We start from the raw sequence: 25,456 nt of genomic DNA, 5'->3' as shown, positions 1-25,456 counted from the left end.
CTCCCACATGCACAAACAGATCCACACCCAGACACACCCTAGGAATAAAACATTTAGAAAAGGAATACAATTTCAGGAATGAGAAGTATCCTGAGACACAACATATTTGGACTTAGGGAGAGAGCAATCACATAATTTTAGTCTCAATGAAGCAAGACCTAAAATTATTTGCTGTCAAAATAAGCGTTGTAGACTCGAAGCTTAAGGAAAAAACCTACCATAAGGAAAAAAAAAAAAGAAGACTTCCATTGAAGCATTATGTCCAAAGTGAAAGAATTACAAACCAAATATTAATCTAGTTGAAAGAGATGTATATAATTAACAGGAAATGAACATTAATTTTAAAATACTATATACTTTTTCCTATTCGATTCAATTCTTTAGTTTCTTTAATCGGGCCAGGGCAGAAGCTGAAACAAAAGACAGACATCAAAGGAATCAGAGATAGGGCAAAAAAAGCAATGTTTTGATATCACTTCTGACCTATTTTGAAAAAAGTATTTACTTGAGTTGCTGTTCTATTTATTTACTCAGAAAACACCTGAGTGCTTACTACTAGTAGCACACTGCCCTTAGTGACTTAAAAATCTAATAAAGTACCTTTATAGTAAGTACAGGCAGAAGTGAAAAATCCTATGAAAGAGGTAAAAGGTGCTGTGAGGGCACACAAGGTAAGAAAAAGTGTATACAGCTGTGAGACTGAGGCTAAGTTTGGTGGATTCATGATGCCAGATATAAAGACTTAAAGAACTAATGGGGATTTCGAGTAAAATCTGAATTCAAAAAGTACAGGGACTTCCCTGGTGGCACAGTGGTTGGGAGTCCGCCTGCCAATGCAGGGGACACGGGTTCGACCCCTGGACCGGGAAGATCCCACATGCCGTGGAGCAACTAAGCCCGTGCACCACAACTACTGGGCCTGCGCTCTAGAGCCTGCGTGCCACACCTACTGAGACTTCATGCCACAACCACTAAAGCCCGAGCACCTGGAGCCCATGCTCCGCAACAAGAGAAGCCACCACCATGAGAAGCCCGCACACCCCAACGAACAGTAGACCCCGCTTGCGGCAACTAGAGAAAGCCTGCGCGCAGCAACGAAGACCCAACACAGCCAAAAGTTTTAAAAAATAAATAAACAAGAAGACAGACAAAGAGTAGAAGGACTAACTAGGTAAGTTAGCTAGATAAGTTTAAAAAAAAATCTCAGAAACAATGAAAAGACAAGACTGAGAACTGTGAAAATACCCAGAATTCAAAGTGGAAGCTCACTATTAAAAAGTGAGTAAAAAGATTAAGTATTCATAACAGGAAAAGGCTACTGACAGAATCTACAAATTTGCAGCAATGTCCAGTTCAGCCTAAAGACAGGAAAGATAGACCCAGGACCCAGAATCATAAACAGCCTGATTCTCAGTGATTTTAACAGACTGACAAAAAGCTCTCAGCATAGGCCTAAAATGGGAGCTGCATGGGGTAACAACAATAACGGCCAAAAGACTAAAAGCAAGACTAACATTCCAAGGGCTATTCACATTTTAATACAGGCCTCCTAAGATTATTTAAAACAATCAAAAACAACCAAACCAAACTAAAACAAAAAAACTCTTAAGACTGAAATTATTCATATTCAACTCCAAAGATTTCTGATATAAAATTTGTAAGTTTGTCTAGGTAGACAACTGGCACAGAAGAATCACTAAGCTCATAACTAAGCCTAGAAGACCACCCAGCAGCAGCATATTAATGTACTTTGTTTACTAATCCTCCTCCACAAAGAACTCTCAGGGCAGATACGTTCTTTGTATAAAATGGCCACCAAACAAGAGATTTCACAAAAATTGAAAAGGCAGTCAACATTTGCTCTGATATGTACAGAAAATGGATGTTCTTTGATAGAACTGTGATCATGTAAACAGCCAGAAACATAAACATTTTAATAGTCTCAAATTTGGTTTTTAAAAAGATCTCTCCAGAAGTATCAACTTTGAAATGTCTACCATCTCCTGAAACCTAAATCTGGAGATTTATTATATCTTATCCAATTTACATAATTTGCACAGCTAAATTCTCCCATTGTAGCTGAGTTCTCAACTTTGGTTGCAGATCAGACTTAGCAAGGAGCTGAGAAAAATTCCAATACCCAAGATGCTGCCAGACCAATTAATCAATCTCGGGGGATAGCTGTTGTTTTTAAAGCTCACCAGGTGTCTTCAATATAATGCCAACATTGAAAACCACTAACTTGGATTGTGTGGGTAACTCAAGAAAAAAACTGGGGGACGGTACTTATCTACAGTAGAAAATGGAAAAAGGCAAACAAGGAACCTGAATGTAGTAACATTACATTTTGCCAGTTTTAACCTGGCTTCAGTACATTTCAAATCAAAGGTGGACTGAAATTTAAATCAAAATACAGTCAATTCTCATTATTCACAGTAGTTACATTCTGTAAAGTCACAGCAAATACTTAATTAGCAAACAGTGAAACACTGTTCCTAGGGGAAATACAGGGTTAGGTTTCTGTGATCCTCCACTCACATTCATACATTCAACCTTAATTTGTGTGCGTTCCTGTTTGGAGTTCTTAATATATATTGTTTATTCAGTAACACTGAACCCAAGGGCAACAGTACATGCCTGAATGAAGGTTATCTAACACACATATTTTCTACACAAGACACATCAGTCTTCTTGCAACTAGGAACACCGAATAGTACTCCAGTACTATGCTTGGGGGCCACTTTAAACAGTGAAATCACTAAAAGCAACATGCGAAAGGAAGTGGCACTAAACAGATCCAAGAAAGGACACTTGTTTATTGTATGACAGCTGCAAAGTTGCCCTGTTTTACCTGAGCTGCAACATGCACGTCAGCAACTCAAATCTTCCCACTCTGCACATGTGTACAAATCACCACAAAACCACCATGAAATCGATTTTAGGGTTACAAATAAATTTTACAAGTAGGTGGATTCACAAATATAGAATTCATGAATAATGTGGACAGACTGTAGAAATATCAAATCAAGTAGCTCAAACTAACTGTTATAAAGATAGGAATTTGAGGTTTCCAGCAACATAAAGAGCAAAGATGGCACCAATATGCCCAGCTACATAATTTTCTCCACTAAAATCCTTAAATTGGTTTTCCTATTTAAGGAAATATAACAATTTTTCTCATATCAAATCTATATACTAAAAAAACTATATATCAATTTGCTCAATATAGCTTCCTTTCATGCAGTACAAAAGTAATCATTTTATCAACTAGCTCTAATCACAAAACGCAGCAATGATTTAAAGGTACGATGGTTGGACTAGATGACCTCTAAAATGCCCAATGGCTCAATGCTTTTTGCAAGTCTATAAACCAAAGTTCGTGTGTCTATTTCAATTATAATAAAAGCCGATATATGAATACATAAATATTCTCAGTAATAGTTTATCAGGATTATAATCATATTTTTTAGTAGTAGGGCTGCAATATAAATTCTTATCTAAAAAAGAGCTAAAAGCTCCACTCACCAAGAGAAATAAGTTGAATCCAGCAGGATATTATCAAACCTGATGGACTCTCATCTTGGACCTATACAACTTCAAAAAGAAAACAACCTGCCATATTAATGCTATAAAAGCTAAATATGCCTCAGACCATATACAAAAGTTAACTCAAAATGAATCAGACATAAATGTAAGAGCTAAAACTATAACACTCTCAGAAGAAGAGAGGTATAATAAAGTATGTCTTCATGACTTTGAATTAAGTAATGATTTCTTAGATATGAAAACAAAAGTACAAATGACCAAAGAATAAACTGGACTCCATCATAATTAAAAATACTTGTGCTTTAAAGGATACCATGAAGAATGTGCAAACACAGCTCACATAGGAGAATATCTGCAAATCTCATGTCTGATAAATTCAGAATATATAAAGAACTCTTACAACTCAACAATAAAAGGATAACTTATCTTTTTAAATGGCAAAGGATTTAAATAGACATTTCTCCAAGAAATGTACCAATAAGCACAAGAAAAGATGTCCAACATTAGTCATTAGGGAAATGCAAATCAAAACCACAATGAGATACCACTTCACGCCCACTAAGATGGCTATAATTTTTAAAATGGACAACAAATATTAGCCAGAATATGTAGAAACTGGGACCTCTGCATACTGCTCGTGGGAATGTAAAATAGTGTAGCTGCCACGGAAACATCTGGCAGTTTCTTAAAAAATTAAACATAAGAGTTACCAAATGACTCAGCAATTCCACTCCTAGGTATATACCTAAGACAAGTAAAACATGTCCATACAAAAACATGTTCATAAATACCCATAGCAGCATTATTCAAAAAAAAGAAAAGCAGAAATAATACAAACAGTCAATTAACAGATGGGAACAGGAAACAAACCAAATGTCAATTAACTGACGGATAAACAAACTGTGCTATGTATAACCATAAAATGGACTATTACTCAGCCTAAAAATGAATGAAGTACTGATACAAGCTACAATATAGACGAACCTCAAAAACATTATGCTGAGTGAAAGAAGCCAGTCCCAAAGACCACATATTGTATGATTCCATTTATATGAAATGCCCCAAATAGACACATCTATAAAGATAGAAAACAAATTAGGGATTTCCAAGGGTGGAGGTGGGGACGTGGGGGACAGGATAACATGATACACTGGGAACAGACTGACTGCTAATGGGTATGGGGTTTCTTTTGGGGGTGACTTTGTGAGTATATTCTTTTAGTGACAATGGCTGTGAATGTATTTTGAAAACCACTGAATTTTATACTTTTAAAAAAAGGTTGTTTTATGATATGTGAGTTATATTTCAATTAAAAAAAGAAAAAAATTGGGACTTCCCTGGCGGTCCAGTGGTTGGGACTCTGCTCTTCCACTGCAGGGGGCATGGGTTCCACCCCTGGTCAGGGAACTAAGATCCAGCATGCCATGTGGCGCGGCCAAAAAAAAATAAAAAAACTGAACATGCCATGTAAAACTGATGTAAGAGGCTCAAAATTTTACTTGGCTAACTCTCAAATTCTGAAGAAGATTGGCAAAGAATACATGCTAATTAGAAATCATACTTCCTCTCTCCTTCCTGTGGTGTGTAAATACAAGGAGAGGCTTCATATAAAGGAAATTTGTTTTTTTCCATTGGTAGCCAACACAGGACCAGGAATCAAAATTTTTTTAAAGTGAGTACTTGATAGAGGTAGTTTAAAATAAGAGGCCTATAGAATTACAAGATATAACTCACAAACAATTCCAAAGGTCTATAACATGAAGTAATTTGTAATTTTACCCCATAGGATGGGTTAAAAAAAAGGTTACACAGATATTAAACGGCAAAGTTAGAATTCAAACCAAGTTTATCTGAATCCAAAAGCTGTGCTTATTCCATTGACATTTACTGAGGCCCTACTACATGCCAGGCACTGGGGTATGTCCAGGAGAAATAGTATATTAATTAACAATATGTTAGGGATATGAAGATGAAATTTAGCAGGGAAAGGGGCACTGCAAGTGCCACAGTGGAAGGACTGTTTTGTACTGGGTGATCAAGGAAGGCTTCTCTGAGAAAACTACATTTGAACAAAGATCTGAGATTAAAAAAAAGGAAGTGAGCCATCAGATATGTGGAGAAGAGCACTCCAAGCAGAGGAAATAACAGGGGCAAAGATAGCAAGGAGGCCCATAAGGCTGTAGAGAAGTGAGGAGGGTGGGGCAATGGTCATTACCAGGGATTTTGGATTATATTTTGAGTACAATAGGGAAGCCACAGTAAGGATGTGAGTGAAGTGACATTTGACTTTTGTTTTGAAAGAATCTGATGAGTTGAGAAAAGACTGTAAGGGAACAAGGGCAGAAGCAGAGAAACCAGTTAGGAAGCTGTTGATATAATACAGATGACAGATGATGATGATGATGTACATCAGGTAATGATGCAGAAGAGCGGAGAGTTGGATTCTGGATTTATTCTGAAGGTAGAGCTGGATAGAATTTGCTGATGGTTTGACTACGGAGTGGGATGAAACCAAGGTTTCTGACTGAACAACTGGAAGAACGAAGTTGCCATGTACCACATGGGGAATACTATAGAAAGAACAAGTTTGGGAAGGGAAACCAAGAAAGGAGTTTTACAAATGTTTACCTCTCTGTTAACCTACTTTTGTCTTAACCACTTCACTACACTGATTTTTGTGTAACACAACTGTTATGTAGTGAAACAGAACCTGAATCCAGGTCTTTTGATTCCAGATCCTGAGCACGTTTTTCTAATGAAGTTTTACAAAAGCAACTGAATGAAACTACAGTTTTTCTCAGAATAAAGTAACTCAAAGGTATGCACCATTTGTTGGTACTCCAAAAACTGCATTCCCAAATAAAGGCTATCAAACAAAAACATTCTTAAAACACCTGACAAACATGATAATGTATTATGTAGGTAAAATAATGAAGCAGACAATAATATAAACATGCAATAAAATTCATCTAACAAATGCTCAATTTAGATAAATACTATGCAGAAGTATATTTTCAGAAAAATGCCAGATCACCCCTTTAAAAATTCTCCTTAATAAAGATTATCTTTGAACAGTAAAGATTTGCCATTATAATTTTACTCAGTGCACAAGTATATGCATAAAGAATCTTTGTAAAAATTTTGATAAAGTGACTTTATATTTTAAAGTATAAGGAATATTTTCCTCTCATTTTCTTAACTATAGAAGCTATAAAATATTTTTTAGTAAATGCTAAATTCTTAACTGAAGATTTAAATAATTATCCAAATGATTTCTCAACAATACCAAACTTGTTAATGTTCATTACCTCCAACTTAACAGCATCAGTAGATTTTAGAGCTTGGTTTCCAATTCAGCTTCACTACTCAGTTGCTATGAAATTTTGGGTAAGTCACTTCCCAAGTAAGTGATTACTTATCAAAAGTCACTCTTTCTCTCTAATAGAATGAAATGGGATTATCTGACTTCCCATTTTACAAGGTTGGAATAAGAATCCAGAGAGGAAGAAAATGAAAATACTTTCAAAAACAAAGTTATGGCAAACACATGTATCAAGAAAATAATCAAACTTTGGGGGGAATACACATGTAATTATAAATATGAATTTTGTTATTCCTTTATAGGTATGCAACCTTACTATAAGAAAATTGCTTACTAGATTTCTCTAAGAGGTGGGTCAGAAAGGATCCTGCTGTGATTTATGTCTTAGACTGTTCTGCCTATGTTTTCCTCTAAGAGTTTTATAGTGTCTGGCCTTATATTTAGGTCTTTAATCCATTTTGAGTTTATTTTTGTATACAGTGTTAGGGAGTGTTCTAATTTCATTCTTTTACATGTAGCTGTCCAGTTTTCCCAGCACCACTTACTGAAGAGGCTGTCTTTTCTCCATTGTATATTCTTGCCTCCTTTATCAAAGATAAGGTGACCGTATGTGCATGAGTTATCTCTGGGCTTTCTATCCTGTTCCACTGATCTATATTTCTATTTCTGTGCCAGTACCATACTGTCTAGATTACTGTAGCTTTGTAGTATAGTCTGAAGTCAGGGAGCCTGATTCCTCCAGCTCCGTTTTCTTTCTCAAGATTGCTTTGCCTATTCGGGATCGTTTGTGTTTCCAAACAAATTGTGAAATTTTTTAGATTTCTCTAAAATAGAACTAAATTAATGCAGAATTTGCTATGTCAAGTAACTGACAAGCATTTACTGTAGTCACTATGTGCACATTTAAGGAACAGTGAGAAAGGATTTTTTTTTTCCTATTCTAATAGAATCTATGGCCCAGAGGAGTGGAAGAGACCTAAAAAGTTAAATGAAAGACCCAAACCAACACTTTAGGACAAAAATAGAAGGCATCTTGTAAAGTAGTAATTGATTAATAGCAAAAAGAAAAATACTACAATGACTGCTTTGAGAATTAAGATGATGACCCCAACTTTATGCTTTTGTTCACAATGTAGTCTACTATCTACTTATGTTTCTCATTCACACAGAACACCGTCAATTCTACTCTATGCTGTTCCCCTTTTCCTTCAGCACTTGCTCCAACAGCTCTCTGTCAGCCCCATTCCTAGCCAGAGTACCTAGCCAACCTTCTCAGATACTGTAATTCTGGCTATACACCCCAAGTCTCCAGTGCTCAGTAAGCCTCAGGATTCATGATGACAGTCAGTTTTCTAACTTTTAATTATGCTGTAACCCTTCATAATGATGTCAACAGTCATATGAAATCTAATTGTCAAGGTAACATGACAACAATAATGTCAGCAAGAGGCCACACTCTGCCTCTCTCAATCACTACACCAATTATTTGAGTAAACAGCAATGCAGAGTTGTGAATAATCCAAAATAATTTATTATTTCTAACTCATCTAAGAAAAAACACACATTCATAATCCATCTCCTGTTACTAAATCTCAATCTCCTTCCATCTAGTCAAGTCAACAGTCAATAGTCTCCAATTAAGTGAGAGAGAGGAAGATAACGCAGAAAATCTGCAAGAGTAATTCAACTGACCATTTCTTTCAATTATATCACTATTTCTGGAATTGACAAATATCAACTACTATACACTGACTTTCTAAGATCTTAAGACATAAGGTAAAAGTAGTTCATTACATCAGTAAATCTAGATGGTTAAATTAGAAAAGTATACCAGGTATACTTAAAAAGTTCTAACATAAAGGCTGAATCAAACAGCTAAATTCTAAAATCAGAAATATCCAGGAGGCAATATTAATTATTTTATGAAATGAGCCAATAGGGAAAAAAAAGATTATGTACAAAATGAAAAAAGAAACGTAACACAAAAAATACTGTTTTATGGTTTAGCTGAAAACAGAATACCCTAATATTGCTACACTTTTAAGAAATGTTTTGAATCACATAAAAATTCACTTTAATAATGCTTTTGTAGTTTGGGGATAGAAAGTTTGTACCAAATTATCTAAGTCCCGAAAATGCTAAATCTAAAAATTTGTTATCGACAACTTTCCACATAATATTTTAAGAATTCTAGAATCATCAAAATTAAACGTAAATCTATTTCTTTACTCTAACTCCTGCCAATTTTAAGTATCACCATGAACCCACCATTCTCAAAGAATGGTTTCTTAAAACATAATCTAATCATATCTTACTTGGTGATTTGTGACTTTGTTCTAGGAAGAAAAAAGAAAAAGAAAAAAATGGGAAAGAACATCTCAAAGGGCTCATATAAATCTGAAAACCACAATCTTGAACTATATATTGAAGAACAACTCTAGCAAAACTACAGAGCAGAGCTTCCCCAGCATTACAGGCGTACCAGAATACTGATCCTCATCCCGTGTTTCACTCTGAACTGCTTGGCCAGGTGCTTCTAGCCTCCAACAATCTCACCCACCCTGGTGTGCAATTCAAAACGTATTTTCTGTGTGTGCCACAGCCTAAAAAAAGGCTGAGAGGCACTGATAGAGTATACTGCAGTAGTTACAACATCAACTTTAAAATACATACTCTCCGAAATGAATCTAAAAAGGATATATATAAATGTATAACTGAATCATTGTGCTGTACACCTGAAATTAACACACTGTAAATAAACTATACTTCAATAAATTTTTTTTAAAAAGATAAAACAACAACATACTCTCCAAAGAAGAAATTCAAAGTCTACCTTTACTTGATATCCTGATGATCCTAAAGGCTAATTTGTTTTATTCATTTATTTATTTTTATCAATGTAAGTAATCAAGTCTTATGTTACATTTGTATAATATGCATGTTTTTAAAATACAGTTCCTCTTACAGCTTAAGTAACCTCCTCATCAGCAATAATATCCTGGTGCGGGTTAAGATAAAGAAATCTACTGAAAACTTTTTTAGGTAAGGACATGGTTAGAGCAGCATTCATGTATAGCTTATTTTTTCCTAAGCACTCAAACTAAAATCCAAAAAATATTTCCTAACCTCCTTCCACAATTTTTCTCCATAGCACTATCACCTTCTAATATAATAGCGATTAACTTAAATATTTTGTTCTTATCCATTACCCCTAACCAGACTATTACATTCACAAGGGCAGAAATCTTGCCTGCTTTTGTTCACTGCTGTATCCCCAGCACCTAGATGAATACCAAACACACAGTGGGCCCTCAAAAAAATAACTGATGAGTGAATGAACAAATTTCATAATTTAGCTGTAGTTTTATGTATAATTTATTTGTTTTGAGGAGTTAAATTTTGCCATTAAGATGGTCAGGAAAAAATTTTGTTCTAAGACACAGAATAACCACACAGAAAGTGTTGTGTTTCAAAAAGCTCAGTTTATCTATATTAAAATATTTTTCAAGATACTACCAGAAAAGGATGTGAAGAAAAGGGAACCCTTGTACAATGTTGGTGGGAATGTACACTGGTGCAGCCACTATGAAAAATAGCGTTGAGGGTCCTCAGAAAACAGAAATTAGAACTACTATTTGATCCAGCAATTCCACTCCTGGGTATATATCAGAAGAAAATGAAAACACTAATGTAAAAGATACATGCACTCCAATGTTCAAAGCAGCACTATTTACAATTGTTAAGATATGAAAGCAATCTAAGTATCCATCAACAGATGAACCTATAAATAAGATGTTGGCGTGCGCACATGCACACACACACAAACAATGAAATATTACTCAGCTGTAAAAAAGAATGAAACTTTGCCATTTGCAACAACATAGATGGACTTGGAGAGTATTATGCTCAGTGAAATAAAATCAGTCAGAGAAAGAAATACTGTACAGTATCACTTACATGTGGAATCTAAAAAGTAAATCTAGTGAATATAACAAAAAAGAAACAGACTCACAGATATAAAGAACTAGTGGTTAACACTGGAGAGGGAAAGGGAGAGGAGCAAGATAGGGAGACAGGGTTAACACGTACAAACTACTATGTATAAAATAAGCTACAAGGATATATTGTACAGCACAGGGAGTATAGCCAATATTTCCTAATAACTATAAATGGAGTATAATCTTTAAAAATTGTGAATCATTATATTGTATGTCTGAAACATAAACTATTGTATATCAACTATGCTTCGATTAAAAAAATTTTTAATAAAAAAGATACTACCAGAAAATCTGTATCAGGTATTTTTAAAATACAAATAAAAGGAAGAATTTAGTTTTAATTAAAATAGGAAACATCAGTTTTCCATTCCTCTAATCAGAAGACATAAAGGAATAAAGGATGAAAAGACAGTCAGAGGTAGTACTTGGGATGCAGAAAAACGCAGTATTGCACTGCCTAGTATTGTTTCCATTGCTTAAGTCGCCATGTAAAATTCAAGACTGTCAACACTGTTTTGTACCGACTCAAGTTTTTTTCTCTTAAAAACTGAAATCTGTCTTCTCCAGACACTAAAAGTCTAAATCTAATCAGCAAATTAGTTATCCCTATAATCCTCCTGCCAAATATAATCACAAGTATAGTGGATTTTAATCTTTCAATACAAATAATCTTAAATTGGTCATATAGCCGATCTACTGTTCAACTAGTGTTCTACAGTTCCTTTTTTGGCCCAAATGATGAAACTTCTCTAACGTCTCTGGGGAGATTAGGGTAAAGTATAATGTTTCCTGAAATTGTTCTTGTTTTTTCTCTGGATTACTTCATGACATCTCTTCAACTAGGAACGTTATATACAGTTTTCTTTTTCTATTCTGCAGGGAAGTCCAGAGGGAGAAGCAAAAGTAAAAAGAGTCTTGAATGGAGAGGCTGAAAGGGGACAGACAACACAAAAGCACAGAAGTAAATGTGAAGCAAACACGTGCACAGAAGAGGAAGAAGATTCAGAAAAGAGAAGAGATGAAAGAAAAGCACTTTTCTCTCCTAAAAAGAGGAAAAAAGGGACAGGGAAACGTGCTTATTCTTCTAGAAACAAAAGCATAAAATCCTTCCAAGAAAAACGTGGTCTCTTTAAGATGTTGTTAAAACTCTAAAAAGCGCTCAGATGACACTCCAAACGGGAGTTCTGCCTTCTCTTCCTATGTTTTGACAGAGCTAGTCTTCATCTGTAAATTAAATGCAAGCTATAGATAATGCAGAGTTAATCTCTACAAAACTGCAACTGTGGATGCCATCTTTGCCTGAAAAAAAATCAAACTCCTTGGATTTGGTAAAAAGGAGCCTATGAAGTTGGAAAACCAGAAAACCACGCATTGCCAAGTCAGGTAAATACAACACGGGTTAATAAAACACCTCCTACCAAACTAAGGTTCCACTAAAGATCTGGCGAAGAGGGGTAAAAGGCTGTAGCCTAACCGCGACCGCAAGGGTGGGGCACCGTAGGAAATAAAAAGATTTGAGGGCGAGCTATCTATCCCGGGAGCTATGGGGAGCTGGTGACTTGTCTCTCGGGGAGACTGCATATTAGGCGGCAAATGACTTTGATGGGCTAACTGCAGCTTCGGGGAGAGTGAGAAAATGGGCTGCTGGACGTATGTTCGTTGAGAGTGCGGAGGCTGAAAGAGGAAGGTACCCCTGGGGCAAAGGACTAAGAGTCAAAAGGGGAGTCGAGGGGCCGAGCAGGCCAGGGAGGCCGGGCGTGGGAGGCCTGAACAGAGGCCGCGAAACGCCTCTGCAGCCAGCCGCCTTCTCCGGGAACGCCTTTTCAGCTCCCCACACTCAGCCCCTCTCAGGGCCGCCCCTGCCCCGGCGACAACGGCGACAGCAGCTGTTTCCGCCCAGCCGGGGACCGCGGAGGAAAAGACATCCCTGGGGCGGGGGTCAGGCCAGCGGGAGCCGTCCGGGTGAGCTGGAGATGATTCCGAGACCACTGCCCCTGAGCGAACATCAAACTTCGCCCTTTCCTCCCCTTAGCCTTCTTTATCCCCCAACTTCCCGGCCGGCTGGTGTCCGCTTCGACCGACCGAGAAACCCCCTTCTTCTCGCCGCCTCTCACCCCTCCCAACGCCCGGACGCTGGGGAAGGACCGGCTACCGGGGCCGCTCCGGAGCCGGCCCAGGTGCCCAGAGTCCCAGACACCCCCCCGGGCGAAACGCTCGGATCCTCCCTGTGGCTCCGGAGCCCGCCCAGATGCTGCAAACTCCTCTTACCTGCATTGACGCCATGATAGAACCATCCCCCCCCAAGACCGGCGAGGCCAGAGACGCAGGGGGCGGAGCTGCCGTGCTTGCGTCACGCCGCGGGGGCCCAGCATCCCGGGCGCGGGGGGCGGGGCCTCCAATGCGAAGGGGAGTGCGCGACGGGATTGGCTGGCGCAGTAGGCGTCCGGAGGGGGAGGCGCGGACCCGGACGCGGTGAATGGCGGTGTCGGTACGTTCGGTCACATCCAGCTCCCCAGCCTCCACTAAGATCCCCACTCGCTACCCCGATCGCTTAGGAAACGCTACTCGGGTTTTGACCCGAGCCACGATTGTTCTCTTTTTTCTGTCTATACCTCGAGATCCTGATGTCCAGATCCGTGGGTTTTGGGGTTTTTTTTCTGTTTTGTTTTGTTTTTCCAACCACAGGTGTATGGTTTACAGATTTTTTCCATTCGGATGCTTTTTCCACATTACCATGCCCACTTTCACAGCTTTGGGGCAAGATAAAACTTGCCACAGGGCTGCTTTCTGGTCTTTACGGACCTGGAAGTCTTCTCATATTCCTAATTTGGGGAAGAGAGACACAGATTTCCTTGCACAACGGGATGAGAATCGAGGGCAGAACAGCCCTTTGATATTTTAAAGGCAAGGGTAGATTTGTGGAACTGAAACTTGCCTGAAGGGGAAGAGAACATTTGGAAGTTTTTCTTTTGTTTGTGTGCAATTTCTGCCCCGTTACCCTAGCCCCTCAGTTTGAAACTTCACGTGTATCAATAATAGTTATAGTGTTACGGCACTGACACTTGGTTAGAGATTTGACCCTAGACATGAAATTGTTTTTAATGTATCAGTGTTACGCTATAATAGACACATACCTTCTGTCACATCCAGATTTCTCTTCAGCCTGTTTTGTAGTGGGCAGTTTTGTGGTCGTTTCACCTAGGGATGTATATGAGTAGGGAGAGCTGAGTACACAGAATTTATTCTGGGAGTACACCAGTTCTGCCAACATTTATCAGAAGCCACATAGAACTGAAGATGTTATTGGTTTATAAAAGGAAAATGGAAGCCAAATGCTTGCACTTCCTGTTCTGTTTTTTTTTTTTTTTTTTTTTAAATGTAGGTGGCTGATACATGAGTAGAAGGCTTTTAGTTTACCAGAATGAAAGCTTAAAAATCTGTCATTTTATTAACTTGGAGTTCTTTTAAGAAATTTATGTAAGATTTAAATATAAGAGCAATGTAAGATATCATCCTTCCCACTCTTTAGATCATTATGTTCTCTGTGAAATTCTCTAAGGTAAAATGTGTTCAAAAAAGGAAAAAAGATCCTTAAAATACCCTACTTATTCTATGGTATAATACTAAACACCCTATTCTTCATCGCTAGAGAGGAATTTATATTGGTATACTTTTCTTCCTCTTAGACTTCCACCCGATTGCCAGAAATGGGCTGGTTTTCCCTTTGTTGTGCAAAATGACTGTGTCCTTGAGGAATGTTTGCAGGCTTCCGGCAACCAAGGATGATCCAGAAACATATCAGGTGTCAGCCCAGTTGTGTTGCCTACATTTCAACTGAGTAAAACTCGTATCATGAAAGAGGAAAGCTTTTCCAGATATATTTTCTTCTGGAGATCTTTATCCCTATGATCTCAGAAAATTGATCGTTTTACCATCTAAGGTTTACTTTGTTTAAAAGCCAATTCTTCCTAAGGTATGTGTCTTTAGATGACCCCACAAACAAAGCATTATGACATCATCAGAATCAACAACCTGCCATGACAAATACTAATAAGGAAGAAAGGGTTACAGGAATCCTAATACCCCTCACAGTAAAATCAACATCTGGTCCCTTGGATTTTATATGTGTTAAAGAGGATCTTCATAGGAGGGAAAAGTCAGTACCAGTCATATCTTTCCAGGAAATAGTAAATAGTACATAATTACCTCACTACCCTCTTCATTCTTTCATTGATATATAAAAGATCCTCATGTACTCAGGAGCTAAAACAGTCACTTTCAGATGGGGTGGGAGCATATAATTATCTCCAGGAAGCATGAAATGTTTATATCTAAAACAATTGATTATACAGTGTTTGAGGACTAGGCTCACATCTCATTTCTTCAGTTTTTGTTTTGTTTTGTTTGTTTTTTACACATCTCATTTCTTTACAGAGTGGAGCTTCCTATCAGATAGGCAAAAGACAAAATGCCTGACAATTCCAAAAGTAGGAGAGGAAGTGGAGTTCTCATAAACTCTATACGAGGACTTCCCTGGTGGCGCAGTGGTTAAGAATCCGCCTGCCAGTGCAGGGGACACAGGTTCGAGCCCTGGTCCAGGAAGATCCCACATGCAGTGGAGCAACTAAGCCTGTGCACCACAACTACGGAGCCTGCACCCTAGAGCCCATGAGCCACAACTACTGAGCCCGCACGCCACAACTACTGTAGCCCCCAAGCCTAGAGCCTATGCTCTGCAACAAGAGAAGCTACCGCAATAAGAACCCCACGCAACGCAACGAAGAGTAGCCCCCGTTCGCCACAACTAGAGAAAGCCCCGTGAGCAGCAACAAAGACCCAACATAGCCAAAAAATAAAAACAATAAAAGTTCTCTCTTAAAAAATAAAGATATCTTGGAGACAACTGTTGAAATTTAAGCAGAAAATAGGTATCAGATAATATTAAGGAATAATAGCTGTCTTTGTTAGATTTGATAATGATGTTCATTTTTTAATTTCCATAGCAATTAGAAATGACCATCAGGTTCAAGGAAGTGATTCTCCTTCACCTCACAAACTACCCCCACCTCCATCTCCCTGGAAGAGAAAAACCAGGACGTACCCAAGCTGTATATGTACCTGAGGTCTTCCCTGCCAAGGAAAAAGCAGAGCCTGTGACACAGGGGACTAAAAGCAGCTGGACTTTCTGGCAGAAAAGAAGAAATATGGGAAACCAAATAGTCTAATTTCTTAAAGGACCCACAAAGGGATCAATGGGCAAATCCTGCAATATTGATAATGTCATGTGATTTATGAATGCTTGAGTTCTAGTGATTCAGTAGACCGGTGAGTTAGGAGCAGTCCTATGAGAATATGCTTGTTGGAGGATGAAGAGGCAGAGCTGACGAGTCCTTACTTGAGTCTGTGTCTCCCCAGAGTGGTTTATTCTTAGTCTCCCACTGGCTGATCTCATCAGAGAAACAGAGGCAGTTTAGCAACCAGCAGCTTGGTTATTGGATTGGAAGAGGCAACAGGCCAGGAATCCAAGGCTTGTATTCTTATCTCAGCTCTGTCATTAGCAAGCTTGGTCAAGGCTCTTAATGTCTCTGGGTTTATTTCCTTATCAATAAAATGAGTAAATCAGACTGTAAAATCTCCAAGTTTTCTTTCCAGATGTCAAATTCCACGCACCTATCAGAGGGAATCAAAATTTGAAATGATGTGTTTAAAATACTATGTTTAGGGCTTCCCTGGTGGCGCAGTGGTTGAGAGTCTGCCTGCCGATGCAGGGGACACGGGTTCATGCCCCGGTCCGGGAAGATCCCACATGCCACAGGGCAGCTGGGCCCATGAGCCATGGCCGCTGAGCCTGCGCGTCCGGAGAGGCCACAACAGTGAGAGGCCCGTGGACCGCAAAATAAAAAAAAAAAAAATACTATGTTTAAAAGTCTAAGATAAAATGCAATGGACATGATGTACTATTTTGAGTTTTAAAAAATCACTTTTATAAGTATAATAAGGAACTTGGTTTCATTGTGATTTTTGTAGAAATACTGGGGTGCTTTAGTTAACAATTTAAAAATGCTAATGTAATCCAACTGAGCTGTAAATGGGATTTCAAAAAGTATCAGGGGAATTCCCTGGCGGTTCAGTGGTTAGGACTCCGTGCTTTCACTGCTTTGGGCCCGGGTTCAATCCCTGGTAGAGGAACTAAGATCCCACACGCCGCAGGGGCGCAGACAAAAAAAAAAAAGTATCGAAAACTCCAAATTCATGATTTAGAGTGATACTTTAAAAAAAGCATATCTACAAAACAAAAGTATTATTTTTATAATTTTGAATCTAAACTAGTCATTTCATGTGGATCTCCTAAGAAGAGACAATGAAAATTAACAAAATAACAGATGGTTTGTGTATGTGACCTATTCTGCGTGACTTACTTTACATGTCAAAAACGATTGATTTATATACATATCTGGTTTGTAGATAAGATTGTGACTCAGGAGAACTTTGTCTTCACTTTCTCAGCTTTCCTTTTCCTCCCTGTCAAGAATTCTTTCACCCAGGTCTGCAGACCTTGAGCACATTCCTTGCTTGCTTCTCCCCTAGACCTCTTAGAAAGTTATCCTTTTGCGGGGAAAGAGGAACCCTTTAAAAACCGAATGAAAACCATGGACCCACTCCACAGAAAAATGCTCATACTCATGAAATTTTGTATTTTAGGGGGTTACCTGACCCTCAGAAGTCCATCCCTTGGCGGAAGTTTGTAAACCTCAAGGTAAGAACACCTCTACTGAAGAGGTGATGATGGATACCCTTTGCCCTTTTCAAAACCTGTCTATCTTTTATGGAGACACAATTTCATAGCACTTGTTTTCTTTTTTTCACTTGTTTATTTTCCGGTCCTTCTGAAAAGCAGTGTGCTATGTGAAAAGCTCTGGATTGGGAACCGGAAGAGTTGATTATTTACCTTGATTCTTCCCAGGGGTGACACTAAACGTACTTAACAACGGATGTGGCACAGGTACCAACTGTGCAGAACAGAAGTTGCTCAGTGCTGGAGCAAGGGCCTGGTTGCTCCCTGCCCCAAGGGCCAGGTACCTGTAGTTAGATCATGGGTAGCTGTGGGGGGGATTCCGAGGCCACAGAAGGAGATTCTTTTCGGGGTCTGCGGGCAGTGGCTATTTACTCACCACTATAAAAGTATTTCAGTATTTTCTTTTGGGAGTGATAGAAATGTTCTAAAAATTATGGTGATGATTGACCAACTGTATAAATTTACCGAAAATTATTGAGTAATTATTATGGGTGATGTTTATGGTATGTGAATTATACCCTAATAAAGCTGTTTAAAAACAGAGAAGAGCATTTCAATATTTTAACAAAACAGCCATAACAGTAAGTCCCAGCTGGCCTTCAGACTGGCTTTCCCATTAATGATATAAGATCAGAGGCTGCTCAGGTGTCTCCCTGGGTCTAGATTTTTAATCTGTAAAATGGAGAGTCAATGGTTTCTTCAAAGCTTTCCAGATAAATTCTTTTCCTTGTCAAAAAATCCCACAATTGTGTTATCATAATTTATACTGTCCTTCTTTATCTACTTATAAAGCCATCATTGCCCAAACACATATTTACCCTTCCTCTACTGTTTAAGGAGGGATAGCAGCCCTAGTGATTTTGTCCCTGCCAGACAGTTCTTTCTTATCCTATGACTTTACCTCCTGCCTACCTTTCCCATCCTTTGTGTGTGTGTGTGTGTGTGTGCGTGTGTGCCTCTTTTTCGCCTATCTCCACTTAACACGTATTGGAAAAGGCACTAGACTTGGAATCAGAGGGCTAGACTTTGAATCCCAACTCTGCTACTTCTTAGTTCTGTGACCTGGAGTTGGTCATTTAAATTTCTCTGAACCGGGCTTCTGTGGTGGTGCAGTGGTTGGGAATCCGCCTGCCAATGCAGGGGACGCGGGTTCGAGCCCTGGTCTGGGAAGCTCCCACATGCCGCGAAGCAGCTGAGCCCGTGCGCCACAACTGCTGAGCCCATGAGCCTAGAGCCCGTGCTCCACAATGGGAGAAGCCACTGCAATGAGAGGCCCACTCACCACAGGGAGGAGCGGCCCCCGCTCTCCGCAACTGGAGAAAGCCCGTGCGCAGCAGCAAGGACCCAACGCAGCCAAAAATAAAATAAATTAAAAACAAAATAAATTTCTCTGAACCTTAGTTTCATCATCTGTAAAATGGGGATGAAAATGCCAACGTGGTTGGTGGTGGAGTCCAGATGCAATCATAGATGTGAAGGAGCTTGGTGAACGGCACATCACCACATGGATGAGAGGTGATGCCTAGTTATTCTTCTGAAATACTCTGTTCTCTCTGCAGTGGACGGATGAGATGCTGGCTAAGGAGTGGAGTGTATGGCAGTGATTGAGAAATACCCATGTCAAGATCCCCAAATTTCACACCAGTTTGTGAATATAGAAGAGACTGGACACTGTGCTCTGAACTGAAATTGCCATACACAAATACTCAAGGTTGAAACCTTGTATCTCCCGGCCCCACCACTGCCCTTCTCCACATGGCATCCTCCCAGATCTGCCCTTATTAATGACGATCAAGAGAACAGCTACCTTGGATTGAGTATTTATATGTGCCACACAGGCACTGTGAGAGGCACTTGTATTTCCTGTATTATTTAATCTTTAAAACAATTCCCATTTTATAGGCTAGGAAACAGGCTTAGAGAGACTAGGTAGTTTGCCAGAGTCACCCAGCTTCTGAATAGAAGAGTCAGAATCTTACCTTGGAAACTCTAACTCCATTAGTCTACAGATCGAGTTCATTAACTAGTATGCCATATTGTCCTTCCAAACCCATTCTCTTAATGACCCATGTAAGTGAGGTTTTAAAATAAAAGTAACCCTTGGGCTTCCCTGGTGGCGCAGTGGTTGAGAGTCCGCCTGCCGATGCAGGGAACACGGGTTTGTGTCCCGGTCCGGGAGGATCCCACATGCCGTGGAGCGGCTGGGCCCGTGAGCCATGGCCGCTGAGCCTGCGCGTCCGGAGCCTGTGCTCCGCAACGGGAGAGGCCACAACAGTGAGAGGCCCGCGTACCGCAAAAAAAAAAAAGTAACTGCAGTGGAGAAACCTGACGAACACTACTTCAGTCATGTGATCAAGGTCAACCTCGGCAATGATAAGTCACGTTGAGTGTATGTACCCTTGATAAGATGTGATGCAAATGACACTTTACCTCTGTGGTCTCCCCCCCACCCCCGAAATCACATAACCCCTGTCTAATCATGAGAAAAAAACATCAGGCAAATCTTAAATAAGGATATTCTACAAAAGACCTGATCAGTACTCCTCAAATCTGTCAATGTCCCAGTACTCCTAAAATCTGTCGATGTCATTGAAATTAAGGACAGTTTGAGAGAAACTGTCACAGCCTAAGTAGGAACCTAAGAAGACAGGATGCTAAATATAATGGGATTTAGGAATAGAAAAAGGAGATTAGGTTAAAATGCAGAAAATCAGACTTAAGTATAGGTTTTAATTATTAATAGTGTATCAATATTTGTTCATTGATTGTAACAAATGAACCATACTAATATAAGATGTTAATATGAGAAATTAAATGAGGAACATAGGGAATTTTTGTACTGTCATCACAATTTTTTTTATTGAGATATAGTTGATGTACAGTATTATATAAGTTACAGGTGTACATTTAAAAAAATGGAAACCTGTTCTTAAATCAAATTTTTAAGAAATACCTTAAATCATTGATGGAAGGAGGTGAGAGACAAGAGGCAGCCAAGATCTGGTCATGGAAGTCTTTGTTGACTGGCAAGGTTGGACTTTATCTTAGAAACCATTTGGTGGGACTTCCCTGGTGGCGCAGTGGATAGGACTCCACGCTCCCGATGCAGGGGGCCCGGGTTCAATCCCTGGTCAGGGAACTAGATCCCACATGCATGCAGCAACTAAGAGTTCGCATGCCACAACTAAGGAGCCCACATGCCTCAACTAAGGAGCCTGCCTGCCACAACTAAGACCCCACGCAACCAAATAAGTAAATATTAAAAAAAAAAAAAGAAGAAGAGGAAAGAAATCATTTGGCAAATTAGAGTTATTTTCAGATGGGAGGTGGTGAGGCCAGATTTATATTTTGAAATGACTGTTCTGAACAGATTTGATCAGGTCAGATCAGAAAAGAAAAATCAGAAAAGGAGGCTATTGCAAGGGCCTGACAGATGGAGGATGAGGGCTTGGACTAGGGAACGTAGAAAAAGGACTCTTGAGATATTTAGGAAGGGGAACAGACAGGACTGAGATTTGTTGCGTATAGGGGACAAGGAAGGAGTTGAATGCAAGGTTTCTGATTTGAAAGTAAAGGAGTTGGTACAGACAGAAGAAATGAAAATAGAAGGGAAAGAAAAAATGATTCCATTTTGGACATATTTGAGGATTTAAAGTTTCCCATAGGTCATCTGTCATGCCTTTTAAAAATGAAACTTGTAAAATCTATCTCAAATGAATTCACTAGGAAATCCTGGGAACAGAGGCTCAGCTTATGTGGAGGGCCCTTTTTCTGTCAGTCTCTGTGGTGTTCAAGATGGCCTCTAGTCTCCAGACTCATAGCCAACCTACCAGCTCAGTAACCCCAGTGGATTATTCTAACAGCAAAGATCTGGGAGGGGGGTCCAATTGGCTTAGCTCTAATCAGCTTCATCTCTCAACCAAACAGTGATCTGACTGATCAGGCCTGGGCTGTAGCATGGGTGGGAGTGGAGCCAGCCCCACTCAAATCACATGAAATGAGACCTCCCATAAGAAAGAAGCTTCTTACACTAGAGTGAGGGGAGATAAGAGATGCAAGAGAGACAAAAAGTACAGATGTCCACTACTACATCTCAACTGGAATATATTCAGCAGACATTCTACACCACAGGCTTAAGCTGGGAGAGGATAGGGGGGAGATTTCATTTAAGTGAAGTTTTGGATTATGATGTAATACTAGATGGCCTGAAATTTTTTTTTTTTTTCGGTACGCGGGCCTCTCACTGTTGTGGCCTCTCCCGTTGCAGAGCACAGGCTCCGGACGCGCAGGCTCAGCGGCCATGGCTCACGGGCCCGGCCACTCCGTGGCACGTGGGATCTTCCCGGACCGGGGCACGAACCCATGTCCCCTGCATCGGCAGGCGGACTCTCAACCACTGCGCCACCAGGGGAGCCCGTGGCCTGAAATTTTTAATGACTGATAAGAAACTGTTCTTTTTTTTAAAGAAACTGTTCTTCTGACAGAGGGACTGCAGATATTCTGGAACCTTCCTGAGATTTCATCCAAGGCAAGGAAAACCCACGGAGCGGGTTTTAAAGGAAAATGGGCGACAGCACCACATGGAGTCCAGCTCATTCAGTAAAATGATTACATTTGAAACCATGAAAATAAAGAGATCACTCCAAGAGAGAGTTTAGGGGAGAAAAAAACCCATAATGCTGAGGTCAGTGGCTAAAGGAACACCAACATTTAAGAGAAATGTGGGCTAGAAGTCAAAAGGGTCTTGAGGAGGGAGTAAGTAATCAATAATGTAAATTCATTCAAGATTTGTAAAACAAACACACACAAACAAAAACTGAATTGGCAATGTGGAGTACGTCAATGCTCTTCATCAGATTACTTTTTGTTGTAGTGAACTGTGGAGCGAACTGGTAAGTGAAGATAAAGAGGCATCAAAGGCTTGGACTTCCCTGGTGGTGCAGTAGTTAAGAATCTGCCTGCCAACGCAGGGGACACGGGTTCGATCCCTGGTCCAGGAAGATCCCACATGCCGTGGAGCAACTAAGCCTGCGAGTTGCAACTACTGAGCCCTCGTGCCACAACTACTGAAGCCCACGCGCCTAGAGCCCACACTCCACAACAAAGAGAAACCACTGCAATGAGAGGCCCGTGCACCGCAACAAAGAGTAGCCCCTGCTCACCGCAGCTAGGGAAAGCCAGTGTGCAGCAACGAAGACCCAACGCAGACAATAAATAAATAAATTTATATTTTTTTAAAAAAGAGACATCAAAGGCTTGGAGGAGATGAGAAAAAGGGAGATAAGACTGCACTAGTGACAAATGCAAGGTCAAGAGTAGGGAGTTTTGTTTCTTGTTTGTTTTCAGAAAGTGATTTGAGCATTATCATAAGCTAAAAGGAGTCAGTAGAGGAGGATATTTGAAAATGTTAGGCATTTAAAGAGGGAAGGCTGTGTGGGTCACATACCTTTGGTTTGATGTGGAGAAAGATTCCTATTAGCTTCTTAAATCATAATACGCACAATGAAGACCCAATGCAGCCAAAAACACAGAGAGAGAATCAATGATAGAATTAGAAGATCACTGTTTTACAACCACCAATGTAGTAACTGATTCAGGCAAAGAGCATCAACGGACACAAATTCTATTAGGTGAAACATTGTTGCAAAGTATCAAAGTATCAACCCTCAGATTCCTTGTCAATTTTCACAAAGTATAATCACAAAGTATCAACCCTCAGATTCCTTGTCAATTTTAAAGGGGAAAGCTTATCTTTATTAATAGAGGAATCTGGCAGACAGTGTCTGAACCAAGTGATGAAACCAATGATGAGACAAACTAAAATTATGTGCCTCCTGGTGGGATTCGGTGGTAATATAGCATTATGCATTTAGTATTCTTTGACTAAAATTTTAACCTGAATCTAATCATGAAGGAACAATCAGTCAAATCCAGACTGTGAGACATTCTAGAACACAATTGGCCTGGGCTCTTCAAAAATGTCAGTGTGACCAAAAAAATAAAAAAGTGGAGGATGGCTCTGGAATTAAAGAAAAATAAAAAGACAAAACAATTAAAGGCAATAAATAATCTTCAATAAATGCTAGATTTAAAATTTATTAGAACAGTTTGGGAAATTTTACTGTTATCGAATCAGTTGAATTAACTTGTCCTCACTGTATTGTGTTATGTTGGGGAATAACCTAGTCCTTGGGAGAAATATGTTCAAGTATTTATGGGTGAAGTGTCAGGATTTCTGCAACTTTCAGAAAATTGCAAATTTCACACACACACGTATATGTATTCTATATAATGAGAGAGCTATAGACATATAGAGAAATATATAGATAATTTTTTTTTTTGGGCTGCGCCTCATGACATGCAGGATCTTAGTTCCACCACTAGGGATCAAAACCGTGCCCCCTACAGTGGCAGCGTGGAGTCTTAACCACTGGACTGCCAGGGAAGTCCCATATAGATAATTTTGATAGTTAACTTGATGTGTCAATTCAGCTAGGCTATAGTACCGAGTTATTTAATCAAACACTAATCAAGGTATTGCTGTGACAGTACAGTTGGCTCTCCATATCCGCAGATGTGAAACCTGCAGGTAGAGAGGGCCGACAGTATCCATATTGTGCTATTTTATTTTATTTTATTATTTTATTATTTTTGGCTGCGTTGGGTCTTTGCTGCTGTGAGTGGGCTTTCTCTAGTTGCGGTGATCGGGAGCTACTCTTCGTTGCGGTGCGTGGGCTTCTCATTGCGGTGGCTTCTCTTGTTGTGGAGCACGGGCTCTAGGCGCACAGGCTTCAGTAATTGCGGCATGTGAGCTCAGTAGTTGTAGCTCTTGGGCTCTAGAGCACAGGCTCTGTAGTTGTGGTGCACGGGCTTAGTTGCTCTGCAGCATGTGGGAACTTCCCAGACCAGGGATTGAACCCGTGTCCCCTGCAGGGACAGGTGGATTCTTAACCACTGTGCCACCAGGGAAGTCCCTGTACTATGCTATTTTATATAAGCAATTTGAGCATTGGAGGATTTTTGTATCCGCAGGGGCTTCTGGGTCATCTGGAGCCAATTTCCTGGGAAAAGGAGGGACAACTGTACTTTGTAGATGAGTACATCTAGAATTCAGTTGACTTTATTTTTTAAAAATATTTGTTTATTTATTTATGTAGGTTGCACCGGGTCTTAGTTGCAGCGCTCGGGATCTTCATTTCAGAATGCAGGATCTTTTAGTTGCAGCATTCAGGATCTAGTTCCCCGACCAGGGATCGAACCCAGGACCCCTGCATTGGGAGCAGCGTGGAGTCTTACCCACTGGACCACCAGGGAAGTCCCGTATGAGACAATTTCTTAAACTAAATCTTGTTTTATATATTTCTATCTATCTACCTATCTATAGAGAGAGGGAAGGAAGGAGAGAAAAAGAACTTTATATCTATATAGAGCTACAGATTGATAGAAAGATAGATATGGATATATCCTATTGGCTTTGTTTCTCTGGAGAATCCTGACTGATAAAATAATAGATATAGATATAGATAAAGCAAATGTGGCAAATGTTAACAACTGCTAAATCTAGGTAAAGGGCATATGGATGTTTATTGTACTATTAACTTTTCTCAACATTTGAAAGTTTTTATCATAAAAATTGATGGAAAGATTAAAAGTGTGTTTTAATGAAAATTTTGAAAAGGTAATACAGCTCAATCAGCACAGAGACATAGCCTAATAAAAATACTGGAATTTAAACATAAAGAGTGGTGATCGTACAGCACAGGGAATACAGTCAATATTTTATAATAACTATAA

The 25,456-nt window shown here is 39.6% G+C and overlaps 1 protein-coding gene across 1 annotated transcript in view; it reads right to left on the bottom strand.

The window, feature by feature from the left end:
- UBE2W (ubiquitin conjugating enzyme E2 W) overlaps window positions 1-13,220 on the bottom strand; it is a 75,814-nt gene extending 62,594 nt beyond the window's left edge. The window contains exon 1 of the mRNA XM_082674833.1: window positions 13,135-13,220. Within this exon, the coding sequence (XP_082530959.1) occupies window positions 13,135-13,149 (15 nt within the window). The 5' untranslated portion in view covers window positions 13,150-13,220. The remainder of the gene's footprint in view (window positions 1-13,134) is intronic.
- Window positions 13,221-25,456: the final 12,236 nt, after the last annotated feature.

This window comes from Grampus griseus, assembly GCF_964374135.1.
Source record: "Grampus griseus genome assembly, chromosome: 17".
Taxonomy (NCBI): domain Eukaryota; kingdom Metazoa; phylum Chordata; class Mammalia; order Artiodactyla; family Delphinidae; genus Grampus; species Grampus griseus.
This window is presented reverse-complemented; position numbering and strand designations above follow the sequence as displayed.